At 40.2% G+C, this 18596-nt stretch overlaps 1 protein-coding gene and 1 non-coding gene across 3 annotated transcripts; one reads left to right on the top strand and one right to left on the bottom strand.

The window, feature by feature from the left end:
- Positions 1-2539: 2539 nt before the first annotated feature.
- Positions 2540-7232, bottom strand: LOC141375882 (uncharacterized). 2 transcript variants are annotated; one of them, XM_073910945.1, is made up of 2 exons: positions 5972-7232; positions 3302-5890 (listed from the first exon to the last, which is right to left on the bottom strand). In XM_073910945.1, the coding sequence occupies exons 1-2, from the start codon at positions 6417-6419 to the stop codon at positions 3522-3524; spliced, it is 2817 nt and encodes a 938-aa protein (XP_073767046.1). In that variant the 5' UTR covers positions 6420-7232; the 3' UTR covers positions 3302-3521. The 2 variants fall into 2 exon arrangements, with proteins under 2 accessions (XP_073767045.1, XP_073767046.1); XM_073910944.1 differs by having other exon boundaries at positions 2540-7232.
- A 10580-nt stretch (positions 7233-17812) lies between these two features.
- Positions 17813-17908, top strand: LOC137496409 (small nucleolar RNA U13). The gene has a single exon (XR_011016719.1). It is a non-coding gene; the product is annotated as a small nucleolar RNA U13 (small nucleolar RNA).
- The last annotated feature ends 688 nt before the right edge of the window (positions 17909-18596 follow it).

Raw genomic sequence — 18596 nt, forward strand, 5'->3', positions numbered from 1 at the left:
TTCTGAAGTCGTTGCAGAAACGGAGGGTGCCATCGGGTTTGGGGACCATCACTATTGGGCTGGACCACGGGCTACGGGATGGTTCGATGATGCCTAACCTTCTCATCTTCTGGATCTCCTCGTCGATAGCCAGCCTGCGAGCCTCTGGAACTCGATAAGGCCTTTGCCGGACGATGGTGCCAGGAGGAGTGATAATGTTGTGCTGGATGATGGAGGTTCGGCCCGGTTTCTCCGAGAACACATCCTTGAACTGACCAACCAAGGCTTGCAGCTCCGCCTTCTGGTTTGGTGAGAGTTGCTCACCTATGTGAACCACGGGAAGATTTTCTTCAGTGAAGGCAACGAGATGACCTGGAGCTGCAACCCACTTCTTCATAAGATTAATGTGGTAAAGTTGTTCTTCCCGTCTTCGTCCCGGCTGACGGACTCGATAATTTACCGGCCCTACCCTTTCTACCACCGTGTATGGTCCCTTCCAGGATGCGAGGAACTTCGAAGTTGTGGTAGGTATGAGTATCATCACCCTGTCCCCTGGGTGGAACTCTCTGGGTTGGGCGGGCCGGTTATACAATCTCTGCTGGGCGCGCTGGGCTTCGGTCAGGTGTTGTTTGACGATGGGCATGACTTTCTCGATGCGTTCTCTCATGTCCCGTACGTGTTCAATCACCGACCGCTGGGGGGCTGGCTCCTGTTCCCAGGCTTGACGAGCCACATCCAATAGCCCTCGGGGTTGTCGGCCAAACAGCAGTTCGAAGGGGGTAAAGCCTGTGGAGGCCTGGGGGACTTCCCTGATACCAAACAACACGTACGGGATCATGAGGTCCCAGTCGCGCCCGTCCTCTGCCACCACCCGTCGGAGCATCTGTTTCAGAGTCTTGTTAAATCGCTCGACAAGGCCGTCAGTCTGTGGATGGTATACTGAGGTTTTTAGTTGTTTTACCTTGAGGAGGTGACAGAGGTCTGCCATCAACCGGGACATGAAGGGGGTGCCCTGGTCGGTCAGTATCTCTGCTGGGATTCCCACTCGACTGCATAGCAGAAACAGCTCCTTCGCGATGGCCGATGACGTGGCTTTCCTCAGGGGAATCGCTTCAGGGTATCTGGTGGCATAATCGAGGATAACAAGGATGTGCTCATGTCCCCGGGCCGACTTCGGCAAAGGCCCTACCAAGTCCATACCAATTCGGGTGAAGGGCACATCAATGATGGGTAGTGGTATTAGAGGGCTGGGGGGTGGTCGTTGGGGAGACGTTCTCTGGCAGATGTCACATGCCTGGCAATACCTCTTCACTTCCCCGTCTAGCCCCGGCCAATGGAAACGATCGCGGATCCTTTTCACCGTGTTGGCCGCTCCCAGATGTCCAGCCATCGGGTGGGTATGTGCCAATTCTAAGACCGTCTCCCTCTTGGTCCTCGGAACGACCAGTAGTGTCTTCTTTTCCCCCCGCCTCTCTGCGACACAGTACAGCAGACCATTTTCCACAATAAAATGTGGGAGGGGGTGAGGGCTGGGAAGTCGCTCATTACCGTCGATGATCCTTACTTGCGGCCAGCAGTGTTTGAGCGTCTCATCTTCCCTTTGTGCTCTGCCAAAATCGCCTCCTGCGGTTATCTGCTGAAACAGATCAAAGTATAAATTAGCGGATATTGATGTCTCACCCCCTCTGTCGCTCTCGGTGGTCATCAGCGCTGGTTTGCGGTCCCGATGAGCCCGTGACTTGTTCTTCTTCTTTGAACGAGCCGATAGAGCGTGGTGGTGAGTGAGGAGTTCGTCGAACCCCGGCCAGTCTCTGCCCAGTAGGAGGGGCACAGGAAGATCTGGAACGACCCCGACTTCGATGCGCCAGCTGCCTGGTTTCGCCGCGATGGTCACTCTTCGGGCGGGTACGTGGCGGGTATCACCGTGTACACACGTGATTGGAATAAGGCTTTTACTTTCCTGGCGGTACTTCAAAGTCTTCGGGTGAACCAGAGTGATGGCGCTTCCTGTGTCTACCGTGGCCGTTTGTGTTTTTCCCTCTAGCTGGACTTTATGGGTGGGAGCTTCGGGAGGGATGTTGCGGTGTACCGCGCACCCTGCTGTCCAGGCCGGGGTCGAGTGCGTCGTCGGCTCGGTGGGTATCGGCTCGTCCATCGGGCTGGGGACCGCTGGTCTGCCGCCTGGTCGCGCTGTGCCCTCCACCGGTCGCCAAGGTGCACTTACCCTCCGGGGTGGCAGAGCCGCTCTCTCCCCATTGTCTCTGGCGATGTGAGCTTCAGCCAGCTCGATCGCCTCCACCAGGGTGGCCAGTGACTCAGGATTTCGCATGCTGGTGAGTGTTCGCAAACGTCGGGGTAACGCTCGCATCATCTTCTCTATAATCACCTTCTCAGCGACCTGGACTGTGAGGTGGATTTTATACTCTTTAAAGTGTGAAGTTAATATATATATTCAAAGTGTATGTATATAATCTGCTTGTAGACTTGCATACCATTAGAAGAATTACCATATCACAAGAACTGGATAAGTTATATAGTTACCAGGTTTGGGTCAGGGGTTAACCTAGGTGGAAATTGAGGTCAGGGGTTAACCTAGGTGGAATTTGTGTAATATATGGAGAACAAAGGAAAACAACGGATGTAAAAGGGTATTTAAATAAGGCCATAACATGAGTGAGTTAGAATTTTTCAGACAGAGATGCTACTGGGGGTCTCCTGAAAGTTCTCCTTTGTTGTCGACAATAAAGTATATTCCTCTGATATTCATAACCTCCAGACTGAGTTTGATTTAGTAAGAGAAAAACCAAGAAAACCACTACATTTGGCGTCCCTCTGGGTGGGCTGGAAAGGAGCAGGACTGGTGTTGCTGTGCATGCTGGACTGGAGAGAAAACACAAATATGTGGCCACAATAAAAAACGGTAAGCGATTTTATGCTTATTAGTTTGTGTTTTTTCTGCCAGGACCTGCTTGTACAGGTAAATACACTTGAACTGTTTCTCCAGCTTTAAAGAATTAAAAGTAAATGTAAAAAAGATATTAAAGAAAAAAGGGGTTTTGAATGACAGAAGAAAAAGAATTTGCATGCAAATGATCTGTGTTTTCCTAAGTGGGCCTTGATGGATAGGATAAACATTAACTAGTAACTGTTACTCAGATTTGGGAAATTATTAATGATATAAGATATGCATAGAGCATTTATAGGTTTTAAGAGAGAGTCTTCAATGTGTGGTGACAGTTAAGAGATTAAAGCAGAGTAAGGTATGCAAATGATCTGTGTTTTCCTAAGAGGGCCTTGATGGATAGGATAAACATTAACATTTACATTTACATTTACATTTAGTCATTTAGCAGACGCTTTTATCCAAAGCGACTTACAAATGAGGACAAGGAAGCAATTTACACAACTAAGAGCAACAATGAATAAGTACTAAAGGCAAGTTTCAGGTCTGTAAAGTCTAAGAAGGGAAGTGTTAGTAGTTTTTTTTTTTTTTTTTTTTTTTTTTGTACAATTAGTGTGATATTCAAAGAGGCAATTGCAGATTAGGAAGTGAAGTGGAGACTAAATAGTTGAGTTTTTAGTCGTTTCTTGAAAATAGCGAGTGACTCTGCTGTTCTGATGCAGTTAGGGAGTTCATTCCACCAACTGGGCAGATTGAGCGTGAGCGTTCGCGAAAGTGATTTTTTCCCTCTTTGGGATGGAACCACGAGGCGACGTTCATTCACAGAACGCAAGTTTCTGGAGGGCACATAGATCTGCAGAAGTGAGTGCAGATAAGAAGGTGCTAGGCCAGAAGTCACTTTGTAGGCAAACATCAGAGTTTTGAATTTGATGCGAGCAGCAACTGGCAGCCAGTGCAAACGGACTAGCAGCGGAGTGACATGTGCTCGTTTAGGTTCATTGAAGACAACCCGTGCTGCTGCATTCTGGAGCAGTTGAAGAGGCTTGATAGAGTTAGCTGGAAGCCCAGCTAGTAGAGAGTTGCAGTAATCCAGTTTGGAGAGAACAAGAGCTTGAACAAGGAGTTGAGCTGCATATTCAGATAAGAAGGGTCGGATCTTTCTGATGTTATAGAGTGCAAATCTGCACGATCGAGCAGTTCTAGAAATGTGGTCAGAGAAGTTTAGTTGGTCATCAATCGTTACTCCAAGGCTTTTCACCATTTTGGATGCAGTAATGGTTGCCCCATCCATCTGGATTGAAAAGTTATGGTGTAGAGTCGGGTTGGCAGAAACTACAAGCATTTCCGTTTTTGCGAGGTTCAGCTGAAGATGATGATCTTTCATCCAGTGTGAAATATCCAACAGGCAGGCTGAGATACGAGCTGGAACGGAGGGATCATCAGGATGAAAAGAGAGGTATAGCTGGGTGTCATCAGCATAGCAGTGGTAGGAGAATCCATGTCTCTGGATGACTGGTCCTAGAGATGATGTGTAGATGGAGAAGAGAAGTGGCCCAAGAACAGAGCCTTGAGGTACCCCAGTGTTTAGATGCTGTAGGTTGGACACCTCTCCCCTCCAAGACACCCTGAATGACCTGTCAGAGAGGTAAGATCTGAACCATTGTATAACAGTGCCCGCAACGCCCAGTGACTCAAGCGTAGATAGCAGGATCTGGTGGTTGACAGTGTCAAAAGCAGCTGACAAGTCCAGCAAAATGAGGACTGATGATTTAGAGTCTGCTTTAGCCAGTCTGAGATCCTCCACGACCGAGAGCAGGGCAGTCTCAGTTGAGTGGCCTTTCTTAAAGCCGGATTGCTTGTTGTCCATGAGATTGTTTTGAGTAAGAAAGTCCAGAACTTGATTGAACACTACTTTCTCCAGAATCTTGGCCATGAATGGAAGCAGGGATACTGGTCTGTAGTTTTCAAGTAGCGTATGGTCCAGTCTGGGTTTCTTTAGCAGTGGGGTTACCCTAGCCTGCTTAAATGTAGTGGGGAATAAACCAGAGTCAAGAGATGTGTTAATTATGTGAGTCAGTGTTGGTATGACTGCAGGAGAGATGGCTTGCAAGAGATGAGAGGGAATGGGATCGAGTGGACAGGTGGTTGCATGGCTAGATAGCACAAGTTTGGACACCTCAGACTCAGAGAGCTGAGAAAAAGAGGTGAGTGTGTGTGGTGTTGGTGTTGTATCTTGCGTGTTTGTTGTAGGTGCAGCAAATTGAGCACTGATTTTTGCAGTTTTGGTGCAGAAGAATGTAGCAAAGTCATCAGTAGTAAGTGTGGAGGATGCGGGTGGAGGAGGAGGATAGAGGAGGGAGGAAAATGTTTTAAAAAGTAGGCGAGGATTAGTGGCATTGTTGATTTTCAGACGGTAATACGTCTGCTTTGCAGAAGTAACCTCAGCTGAGAAAGAGGACAGAAGAGTTTGGTATGTTAAGAGATGTGCAGGAATTTTAGTTTTCCGCCAAATTCTCTCTGCAGCCCGAAGTTTTGAGCAATGCTCACGGAGAGCATCTGAGAGCCAGGGTGCAGGAGGACTGGCACGGGCTGGCCTGGATGCAAGAGGACATAATCGGTCTAGACATGATGCTAGTGTGGAGCAGAGTGTATTAGTGGCACTGTTCGAATCAAGTGCAGTGAGTTTGCGAGATGGAGGAAGAGAGTCTGAAACAATGGTGGATAGTCTGTTGGGTGAGAGAGATCGTAGGTTTCTGCGAAAGGTAACCAGTGTTGGAGTGTGTGGCGGCTCAGGAGTAATGTGGATGTTGAGAGACAGAAGGAAATGATCAGATATTTGTAGTGGAGTTACTATTGTTTGATCAGTGAAGCAGTGTCGTGTGTAAATAAGGTCTAGCTGATTACCTGATTTGTGGGTAGCAGAAGTAGGTGCTCTTTTTAGGTCAAAAGAGGCAAGCAAAGTCTGAAAGTCTGCAGCTTGCGGTTTGTCAACGTAAATGTTGAAGTCACCTAGCACCAATAAGGGAGTGGCAAAATTAGAAAAAGAAGAGAGAAGAACATCCAGTTCATCTAGGAAGTGACCTAATTTACCTGGTGGGCGGTAGATGACAACCACATTTATGTAGAAGGGGTGGATAATGGTGACTGCATGGAATTCAAAGGAGCTGATTGTTGGCAGGGACGGTATCAGAGTAAATTTCCATTCTTTGGAAATTAGTAGTCCAGTCCCACCCCCTCTCCCTGTCTGACGAGGAGTGTGGGAAAAAGAGAAATTAGCAGAAAGAGTAGCATGTGTAGCAGTGTCCTCCGGCCTCAACCAGGTCTCAGTTAGAGCCATGAGATTATAGTCAGAATATGTAGCTATGGAGGTAATGAAATCAGCCTTGTTAACAGCTGATTGACAGTTCCAGAGGCCCACGGAGAGAGAGAGTTGTGAAATAGTAGATACATGTATTGAACGAAGGTTGTGAGGATTACGCCTGCAGCGTACCTCCCGTGTTTTGCGAGTGTTAGTAACAACAGGAATTAGAAAACACATAATAAAAGTGCACTGACAACAAAAAATAAGTGTAAAGTAAAACAATACAGTAAAGTACTCAAGTGCTTTGTCGGTGTCTTTGCTCGGTGGAGTCGCGCAGGTAGAGTCGATGGTCTTTACACTCGTCGGTCTTCACACGAGGCGGTCTTCACACGAGGCTGCCACGACCGCTGCCGCGGTGAACTAGTTGTTTATATAACCCCCAAAGCACTAGCTGATTGAATTCAGCTGGACACGCCTCGAGAGTCAAAACAAGGGCCGAAACTGAGGCGGACGACGCGAAACCGCGTCTGCGTTCGCTGCACAAGCTCTTATAGTAACCAAGGAAACAGTGGCTAAACAACTTCTAGTATTATACACAACTGAAAGCAAGTTTAAATGTCCTACAACTTTACACAAACAGCTGGAAACAAGTCCTCAAACCATACACAACAACTGAAACAAATCTTAAATGTACTTACAGGCTGCTGTTCTAGATGCTGCTAAAGTGCTTCTCCTGCCGACTAATGCTACCGTGCTCACTATATAGTGGTTACCTGGCGTTTGGACACGCCTCCCGAGTCAAAACAAGGGCCGAAACTGAGGCGGACGACGCGAAACCGCGTCTGCGTTCGCTGCACAAGCTCTTATAGTAACCAAGGAAACAGTGGCTAAACAACTTCTAGTATTATACACAACTGAAAGCAAGTTTAAATGTCCTACAACTTTACACAAACAGCTGGAAACAAGTCCTCAAACCATACACAACAACTGAAACAAATCTTAAATGTACTTACAGGCTGCTGTTCTAGATGCTGCTAAAGTGCTTCTCCATTAACTAGTAACTGTTACCCAGATTTGGGAAATTATTAATGATGTAAGATATGCATAGAGCATTTATAAGTTTTAGGAGAGAGTCCTTAATGTGTGGTAACAGTTAAGAGATTAAAGCAGATTAAAATAGAGAGATGCGCGCTAAGACCTACGATACCGCTTTGTTAAATGAGATAAACAAAGGGCTGCATGGGTAGGCAAGAAAGCCTGTGGTTACCGCTCTAAGGTTAGAGGGCTGCTCGGACAGGTCACTCAAGAGGAGTGTAGTGAAGAGTATTTATTTAATTGGAGTGTTTGTGTATTTGTTGCTTCAGATTGTGGCAAAATAGTCCACATTGGTGTGCAGAGAAGACTGCCTTCCTCCTCCTTGAATAAAAGGAGGATGGGGGGATGCAGCTCCTGTTACACTGAGTGGAGGAGAGGAGTGAATGAGAAGAGGAAAAGTAATAAGATTAGAAGTGTGAATGTGTTTAAAAGTATGTTTTCAATAAGGAGTAGGTTAAAATAATGATTATAGTAGATTATATAAAAGGAGGGCTGCATATTTGTGGTGTGAATTAAAGAGCAAGAAGAAAAGTAATTGATGCAGTTTAAGAGAAGAGTTATATGATATAAAGAGAGGAGTCTCCTAAATTAAAACTAATGGAACATGTTGCATTTGAAAGACACAGAGTAAAAGGCAGAATAATATAATAGTTAAACATTTTTCTGAAATTATCTTTGTGTTTTAAGTTTGAATATGTTAAAAAAGAACAATAGGCAGAGTGGACTTAAATTCTTGACATAGCAATGAGGGAAAGACAGTCTGCTCCAGGATGGGGGTAAGAGAGAGATTTATGGTGTCCATGTGTGAACAATAGATTGCCTATTTACAGCACTAGGGAAACAGAGAAGAGGAGAGTAAAAGAGAGGAGATCAAACTATAGATAAAATAATAACATAGACTTTAACATAATTTGGATAGAATATAAGTTATTAATGAATAGATATATTATAAAGTAGTATAGTAAGATAAATGAAATGAGGAAGTACTAATAATAGTTATATAGAAAAGAGTTTGAAATTCTACTAATGAAAAAGAATAAATGAAGCCATAGTGATCAATATATATAGAGATAAAGGTAATATGGAGTAAAAGAATGTAGTAATAAACAAATAGATTTACTAAAAAAGTATGGATAAATAACATATAAGTTAGTTCTTTGATTGAGAATAAAATAGAAAAAGAAAACTTGAAAAATTAATATTGATTAACTGAAGATTTAATTAGAAAATGTGTAAGCTTTAAAATGTATAAGAAATGTATAAGAAAACCTAAGAGCTAAAAGCTCAAATTACGGAAAGGAAAAAGAATAAAATAGAAATAGAAAAAATAAGTCCACTGTTTCAAGGATAAAAATAGACGTAATATGCTTACAATATAGGTACAGTGAACAGATAAGATAAAAAGAAAAAAGCAGTAACAATTTGAAGAAATAATTGACTTTAGAGAATTTGTTTGTATTTAAGGGCAATACAAATGTTTGTTTCATCTTTCTCAAAGTCAGCTACATAAGATCTAAGCCATCATCTATTTGTAGTAAAGTACAGTGATTCAGATGAAAATCATAGAAGCTCGGTAAATGTTAAAGAATGTGTTAGAGTGAGTTAAAAAATACATTTTAAAGTTTATGCAGTAAGAAGCTAAATTGATAAGTATGCATTGCACTTTAAAATGAAAAAATGCTTTTAGTAAATAAATATGTGAATTTAATTAATAATATTAACTTTGAGCTATAGCAGTAATGATTTTTAACAGTTATTCCAGATATTGGGCCACCATGTAGTATTGTTGAATTAAATCAGGTATGGAAAAACAGATATGGAAATAAAAAATGCAATACTAAAATATGTGACAGAGAAAATAAAAGATAAGATATTGACAAATGGCAAACAGAAGAAACATTTGATGTAAGCAGTGAAAAAATAGAAGCTGAGTATAGAAAATGTTACAATGTAAAAATGAGTGGTTAGTAAAGGAACACTAGCATAGATGAGGAGAAATGTAAAGTAAAGCATAATCTGAAGCTAAAGAAATTATTTAGAAGGACACTAAAGAATTAGAAAATTAAATATATTTACATATGATAAAATGATTATGAATTAGAGAAAAATAAACTGTTAAAACTGTAAAGAGGAAAAAATAGATGAGATGAGTCTCCATTTGATGGAAAAAAAAAATGGGAAAGAAGGAAAGACTTTTATAGGTCATGAGCTAAATTCCATATATTAATTAAGAGGACAAAGGGATGGACTTTGGGGGACTGTGGTCTCTTACCTACCAGACATCTCTGAGTGCACTGGCAAATGGAAAAGGTGTTTGAAAAACACAATGGACAAACTGTTGGCTGTGGACATTTGTGAAAGCAGTGAGGCAGAAACTGCATGCCCAGGAATTACTGAGGACTGGAAAGGCTACTTATGTTCAGAGACACTAAAAAGAGGCAAACAAGCTAATGATGAACTGATCAAAGAGAAAAAGCGCTCCACCAGAACTTTACATCAGCTCAACAAAATGAAAGAAGCCAGCACTAAGAAAGAAGGGGGAAACACTGTGCCCTGATATGGACACCACAGAAAAGACTACACCAATCTATGAACCAGTTGTCTTCTCAGGGTGTGAGGAGGGGGAGTCTGGCAGTCCATCTCAAAGCAGTCGATCTATAGTCCAAATTGAGTACAATGTGACCACTCAGAGGGCAAAATAAGAGCAAAAGTGTAGCTACCCATTCTTGTATCAAATCAGACTCCTGTCAATTTGATAAAAAGAAAAGTATCATGTAAACTGTAAGAAAAGTCTTAGATGATAATGTACGATGAAACTTTAAATGTGTATTGTTGAAATGATAAATTATGAAGAATGTTAAATTATTTTGGTTCATTTTCATAGGTTAACTCATAGAGATTATTGAACACAGAAGGATAAAGTACAATGCATGGTGGTGACTAATAAAAGAAAAAGAGACAGCCTTTATAACACAAAAAATAATTTGGATTAGACATTTTAATGGAATTAAATAGTAAAGTAAAAATTATGGGTATATCATAGCATAATATTATTTTGAGTAATCTAAACCAAGATTTGGGAGAAAAAATTATATCAGAGATTAAGACAGAAAAGTGATTTATACTTGAAGAGAATGAAAAAAAAAAAAGTGAAATGAACTCACAGTACTGAATAGGTCAAAAAGTAACAATACTAAATGTACTAAAAGAATAATCGAAAGAGAAAAGTGTTTAAACAAATAAAAAACAGAAAACAGGTTGTTTTACATATGTGAAGGAATAATTAAAAGTAAAAAAGGATTAAGGACTAAAGATGAATAATCAGATCAGCTAGAGAGGGAACCTATAAAGAAATCCAGTGATTTTTCAGTCAACTGATAAAAAATTACAACAAAAGTTTATGAATTTGATGTGAGAGCAGGAAGGAATTAGGAGCTGAAAATGCTGAAAAGTGAAAAATGGTAATGAATATAAAATGCAAAATAAAAAATGGCTCAGAAATAAGAAATTATTTAGGTAAGTGTCAAATTTTAATAATGATTAACAGTTCAGGACATTAAGGGAAAACAAAATTAGCCAGCATAGGGAGGAGTAATTAAAATTTAACCAGATGCAGGTCTGTTATATGCTGGAATAGGCATTATTGAAACTTTTGAGAACATAGCAATAAGAGAAACATTTAGATATGGTATGGCATTTCTAAGTAAAGTCAATTTCAATTCGGTTGTGATAGTGTAGGTGACTAATAAAATGGATTTTATTTTAATTTGATTAAAATTTTATTTTTGATGATGGCATTAGTCAAAACAGGCAAAATTAGATGTTGTAAAGTGTATGACTTAAGAACAATCAGTGATAGAGAATTTCTCAGCAGAGGTTCATCACACGCACTGTACTTAAATTTGTTAGTTTGGATGCCAAATATGTTAAAGTAATTGATTTCTGTTCAGTTAATTATCAGAGGAGGGTAGACACTTGGTTACATTTAAAGTAAAAAAGACGTGTAGAATTTAGTTATCTGCAGGTACATCTAGCTCAAGCTAAGTAAAATACATAAATACATTTTTTTAGGGATGACGGGTTTAGTGTTAACAAGATTCTGTATTTATTCTAGATGCAATAATAATTGTTAAGATGATAAATAAAAAATTGATTTTACATTAAAGAAAATAAGGTAGCAGGTCTAACACTAGTATAGAGTCACAACCTCAATTAGATGATAGTGCAAATTAAACAACGTACTAGTCTTTATGAATATGTGTAGCATCAAAGGGAAGCAAAAAAGATAGGTATGATTTTTGTAATAGGAAGTACAGATTGTTGATACAACAGTATTTCTAGATATTGTCATAGGTGATGTACATGGTTTGAATAAAGGGTGAAGTGGTAAGGAAAATTGGGCAGCAAGGATAATGATCTCATTTCTGAATGCAGTAATTATTGAATTGTTGTCCACATGTGACATTTGTGCAAAGTAGAATGTGAGTAGAGGAACAACAATAGATCTAATGGGTTATTCAAGAACTTGATAGTGGATGTTGTGATATAATAAAACTAGCTTAGGGCAAGAGATACAAACTTTTGGAAATAACAGTTGTGGTAGATGAGTGAAAGTAATTCCATCAGCAGAGCAGGGAAGAAGAAACAGTTACTATATTTATGACAAGAGAAGTAAGTCTCATATTTGGAATATCTTTAGAAATAAGTTTAATGTGTCTATATTTAAAAATAAATTAGAGTACTTAAAGTCAATTAAAGTGAATAAAGGTAATTAAGTAGATAAATAAGTGGATATGTGATTCAGTGAATAGATAAGTAAATCTATTGATAAAGTATTGGAAATTGGAAAAGAAAATTGAGCAATTACACATAATTGTAAGGAATGATTGAAAGAGCTGAAGATGATCCCTCAAGGCCTAGTTTAACAAAATATGTTAAAATAATATACTAGACTGGATTGATTTGTTACCTTTTGCATTAATGATTGCATGAAAACTGACAGAAACAAGCAACTAACATTGCATGAAGTACTATTGGGTCGACCCTTGCATGTAATCTCACAAATAACTTTGCATATAATCGTTTGGAATGTTTGGAGAACATTTCTAATGCATTGGAAAGAAGTTTGGTCTTTTATGAGGAAACTAACTGCCATGTGCAAAGCAATATCTGTACAGGAAACCAGAAAGGACCAGAAGCAGGAGATTAATCTGGTGATTGAGTATATCTGAGGTGTTCTGGAGAGAGTGGAGTGAAATCAGGAGAAATGGACCTTATGCCAAGGTTACCAAAGGGGATGCCATCAACTGGATACCATCTGGACCACAGCACAAGACAGCCAAAGGAAAAAGCTCCAGCAAGAGAAAGCTAACGGGAAACAGAGGAGGCAGAAAATCCCAAAGCTCAAACCAACGAATTGCAAAGTGTGGCAGAAGGAGTTCATCAGAACAGTTAAAAGAGTAATTCTGATAATATACCTGAATGAAATATACAGAAGGTGCCACAAATTCAAGTGATGATAATCACCACAACTTCAGGTTATAGACTCTCAACATAAAGTCTTTAGCAACACTTTTTAAGGCTAGAACGAAACAAAGAATGCTCGCAAGTATGTGCCAGATTTAGGTTCAAAAAGATGAACTAGTGCTAAAAATTTATATAGTTTAGATAAAGAAGAGGATGATGAAGAGGATCCATGCCTTGGGTGTTAAGTGCTAGTAACCTCTACCCCAAAACGGCGGCTCTCTACGATACGCAAAGTATCTGGGCTGAAGATCAACGTATTCTACTGATTATGTTTTGTGGGTGTTAGATTAGAATATTGTGTTGTGACCCTAGATTGGGAGATTGTGCATGTTTATTTTTTGTTGTAGGTTTATTCTTTACTGTATGTTAAATAATCATGACCACCAGAAGCAAATAGATAACTAATTGTATGCTTAAAATACTACTTTTTATGATATCAACAAAATAGAATCAAGTCTTTTACTGTGTCCTCGTCAAAACAGGACACAGAGGTTTGGCGTGATTCTATTCCAAAGTGCAATTACATGATTTGGTCATTTGTAATAATACTGTGACATATATTTGTCATTAGGTAATATGGCTGAGGGCTAGATCATAGAGTTGCACTATGGGCCAAAAGCAAGACTATTAAGACTTAAAGTCTTAAGAGGAGGGATTATATGAGGTGGATTTTATACTCTTTAAAGTGTGAAGTTAATATATATATTCAAAGTGTATGTATATAATCTGCTTGTAGACTTGCATACCATTAGAAGAATTACCATATCACAAGAACTGGATAAGTTATATAGTTACCAGGTTTGGGTCAGGGGTTAACCTAGGTGGAAATTGAGGTCAGGGGTTAACCTAGGTGGAATTTGTGTAATATATGGAGAACAAAGGAAAACAACGGATGTAAAAAGGTATTTAAATAAGGCCATAACATGAGTGAGTTAGAATTTTTCAGACAGAGATGCTACTGGGGGTCTCCTGAAAGTTCTCCTTTGTTGTCGACAATAAAGTATATTCTTCTGATATTCATAACCTCCAGACTGAGTTTGATTTAGTAAGAGAAAAACCAAGAAAACCACTACAACTGCCGAGGGATCTCCTCCTAATAACCATAGCCTTCCTAGACGAGAAAGTTGTGCTGCTTGAGTCCGCACTGGCTGTTTCTCGTCATAAGCCCACTGGGAAAACTGTTGTGCTGCGCTGATTGTGGATAGCCCCATTCTGGCTAATATCTCCTTTTTTAACGCTTTGTAGTCTTCATTTTTGGGTGTCTCTAGTGAAAAATATGCTCGTTGCGCTTCTCCTGTGAGAAACGGAGCCAACATTCTCGCCCAGTTTTCTTTTGGCCAGCCTTCTCTCTCGGCAATCACTTCAAACGTATGTAGGTAAGCGTCAATATCATCCAGGTCGCTGAGTTTAGTGAGATGATGAAACGCACTCACTTCGGGAGTCGGATGGTGTCTGGCCACCTGGCGGAGCTGTTGTTCCAGTCGATCCTGTCTGGCTGTAAGTTGCTCAGAGATGGAATTCTGCTTACTGGAGATCTCCGCTAGGTGGAGCAGTACCTCTTCCAGAGACATGGCGACGTGATGTTGACAGCCGAGTAAGAGGAAGCGTGGGAGAGAGAGAGAGCGGATGCCTGTCTGTAACAAACACAAAGAAAAATTCAGCGGTTATTTTCTTCTTAATGGTAAGTGTTTCTTCTGAATTTTTCCCTCTGCAATGCCCGCATTCTCCACCAGTTGTAGCGAGGCAGAGGGAAAACACAACCACAGTTAGATGATGTTACAAACAATGCCCCGGAGGGTGCTTTATTTACAAGTGTAAAGGGGTGAATGAGTGCTCTTCTTAAGGGTGCGTGCTCAAGTGCTCCGGGGAGATGGTGAAGACTGGTGAGAGGTATGGTGTTGAATCGGTCACGAGCTGGATTCGGCTGTGGGAGAGACAGAGAGAGACAAGCGTTAGCGCAGGGAGTCATGTGTAAATGAAGCTCAGTTTCCTCCTGTGTGGGGCTGGCTTATATCTCTCCCTGGCTGATGAGGTCCAGCTGTGAGCGATCCGGGGTTGATGAATGATCCAGCTGGTGTGGATTTGTGCCCAGGGCGACGTGGTACTAGCCGACTCGCTACACTATATATAACATATATATAGTAATTATAGTGTAATTGTTTCAGTCCAGTTTTCAGAGTTAAACTTGACTTTAGTTCAGTTCAGTGTGGTTTAATATTCACTGCTGAGAGTTCAAACACTGAAGAGCGAATCCATCGATTCGCAGCTCTACAGGTCTTGAACCATGCAAGCCAGTGGCAACAGTGGCAAGGAGCAAAACTTCACCAATTTGTGAAAGTGAAGGATAAAAAAAACTCAAGAGAAACCAGGCTCACAACCGTTTCTCCTCTGGCCAAACATCTTGTGGAGAGCTGCAGTCTAGGCGCCGGAGGCTGGAGAAAGCTGGACGTCCATCGTGGAGAAGCTGCAGGTGGGAGAGGTCACTGGCTGGTGTACAGGCTGGCCCTTCAAGATCAATGCGAGAACCTGTCTGTCACTGGGGTCTTACAGAAATCAGTCTCATGCTCTCCACTCCTCCATGACCATCACAGCAGCTGCTAAGGATACGGCCTGGTCTAGAATTATGGAATCCTCTGGAATAATTAAAAAAAAAGACTAACATAAGTGCAGATGCTGTTCAAATTATAATGTCTTTAGGGAAGTGTTCCCGGCTCCAGTTGCGCTAAATAATGCAGACTAACAATCCTATAAAGGATTTGGATTTCAAATGTTTTTGTGTTTTATGTGTATGCTAATTCAAAGAGATGTGTCTTTAATCTAGTTTAAAACGGAGTCCCTGACTGTGCTAGGAAGGCTGTTCCCTTTAGGTGCCAGATATGAGAATGATCTACCGCCTACAGTTGATTTTGATATTCTGGGAATAATCAATTGTCTAGAACTAATTGAGCGTTGTAGACATAAGGGTCTATATAACACACCAGGAGCTCCCTCAAATACTGGGGAGCTAAGCTGTTCAGGGTAGTCATTAAAACTGTAAGATTTATATGATATTTAGGTAGCCAATGCAATCATGAAAGAACTGGAGTAATATGATCATATTTCTTTGTTCTAGAAATGTGAGGTGAATAACTTTATTTTGAACGCGTTTACTTGCATAACCTTTACATACATTCATTCGTTTTGTTTTCGGCTTAGAGCCTTTAATAATCTGGGGTTGCCAAAGTGGAATGAACCACCAACTTATCCAGCATATGTTTTTTATGCAGCGGATGCCCTTCCAGCTGCAACCCATCACTGGGAAACATCCATGCACTCTCATTCACACATACATTATTGTCAATTTAACCTACCCAATTCACTTATAACGTTTGTCTTTGGACTCTTGGGGAAAACGGAGCACTTGGAGGAAACCCACACAAACACGGGGAGAACATGCAAACTCCACAGAGAAATGCCATCTGACCCAGACGAAAGCTCGAACCTGCGACCTTTATGCTGTGAGACAATTGTTTTACCCATTGCGCCACCATGACGCATCCATTTAATTTAATATTTAACAATTTGTCACAGGATGTGTATAAACTTTCTCACTTTCCAAAAATGTTCTTTTAAAGCGGCACACATTCTTAATTATCTGAAGTAATAAATGTTTTAAGGATTTTTCAATGTTGTTCCATGAATATTTTCTCTTAATGATTTTAAAAGATTTTTAAAACAAACAATGCACTTTTTCTGAGCTTTTGAGAACAAAGATAAAATTCAGTTACATACTAAAATTAATTAATAATAATTATTAATTATATTGCCACACACAGTGGTTAGCACTCGAGCCTTACAGCAAGAAGGTTGCTGGTTAGAATCCCGGTTGGGTCAGTTGGAATTTCTGTGTGGAGTTTGCATGTTCTACCCGTGCTTGCATGGGTTTCTTCTGGGTGCTCCAGTTCCCCCCACAGTCCAGAGACATACTCTATAGGTAAATTGAATAAACTACATTAGCCGTGGTGTATGTGTGTGAATGAGAGTATATAGATGTTTCCCAGTACTGGGTTGCAGCTGGAAGGGCATTCGCTATGTAAAACATATGCTGGATAAGCTGGCGGTTTATTCTGCCATGGCAACCCCTCATGAATAAAGGGACTAAGCCAAAAAGAAAATAAATGAATGAATGAAATTTGTTTTACAATATAATAAAATACATTTAATCATTTTGGCATCTTTCAATCAGAGAATATGTACTGAAAATAACATGGCATAAAGTAACGCAAATGCAAATTTTTGCTATCAAATGCCCACATCAAATTTAAACAGGATCACAATTTCTTAATGCTTAAAGAGATTTATATATATATATATATATATATATATATATATATATATATATATATATATATATATATATATATATATATATATATATATATATATATATATTTCATATGCAAAATAAGTGTTAGGAGTCTGCAATGGGAAATACGCAGGGTAGATCTGCTCACAGGTATATCACCCAGAGCTGAAAATTCTGTCCTCGCTTACCTATCCTGAACTTGTTTCAAACCTGTTTGACTTGCTTTCTTCTGTTGAAGATAAAAGAAGATATTTTGAAAAACGCTGGAAACCTGTAACTATTGACTTCCATAGCATTTTTTCCCTACTATGCTATTCAATAGTTACGGGTTTGCAGGGTTCTTTCCGGGGTGGTTGGCTTTTACACGAGCTCTATTTTTGCTGATCAGTAAAGGGTTAAAGGTCTGCGGAAGCACGCCAGACAACCAATGAAAAGATCCCAGCATGCACTGCTCATGAATATAATTAAACATCCGTTAACGCTGCATTTTATCCTACATATACAAAAGAATAATCTTTCAATTCTAACGCAACAACTAATTTACACAAGCTTTATATGGCATGCATTTTATCTATGAAAGAAAATCGAAAACATAAGAATGTAACCACTGCGCAGAAAGGTGGAGCTTTAATAGTAATACACCAGTCCAACTATCTCCTCTTCGATCCTTGAGGTTCATACAACATGATGATTGGTCTATCACGACTGTTCGTGAAATGTGCAGCCCTTTGTTACGACGTGGCACATTGACCGTCTGATTCTCATTACTAAGTGAATGATATAATAACAGTAGGACGAGAAATAATAAGCGGAAGGAATTATATTACTATGTCTGAGTTCTGTGGCGTTCTTTTTCTTACAGTGATGTGAAAAGGATTGATTAAAAGCGAAATTGGTAAATATGTACTCTGCATGTTCAGTGAAGACGCAAGACAATCGATTGCTGCTAATTTCCTCCGAGCGACATTTCTTTCATGTAAATATAGCAGAAATATAACTATAGATCTATTGTCCTTATCTTACGTGTATGTTGACTTTGTCATATGGCGTTTACAATATACTTCTTTTAAAAGTGCACCAATGTTTTCACCCCTTTCTTTTTCGTCCCGTGGTCTGACAATAAATAAAAATAGACACATACAGGCTAGCAGCCAGGGGGGTTCGGGTGGTTTTAAAGACTAACCCCTCACTGACAAAAGTACAGAATTTGTCCTATACATGAGCTCATTTATCTTATTTTGACTGCTTTAAATAGTGAAAATATTCCAATAAAAGGCTTTAAAATCAAGCGGAATCCCTTGTCAGCTTTTGCTTGAGTGTGGCTAATCAGTTTTGGCCAGTGGAATGCTGTTTTTACTCTCTGATAGTCAAAGCAAGTAAAAATAAAAGTTTTATATGCATTAAAAACAGTCAGAAAAAAAGAGTTTTATGTAAATTTAGACCACGAG

This window comes from Danio rerio, chromosome 8, assembly GCF_049306965.1.
Source record: "Danio rerio strain Tuebingen ecotype United States chromosome 8, GRCz12tu, whole genome shotgun sequence".
Lineage (NCBI taxonomy): Eukaryota > Metazoa > Chordata > Actinopteri > Cypriniformes > Danionidae > Danio > Danio rerio.

Coding starts and splice junctions, on each gene's coding strand:
- LOC141375882 (XM_073910944.1), bottom strand. CDS start 6,419: ATGTGTTTTCTAATTCCTGTTGTTACTAACACTCGCAAAACACGGGAG.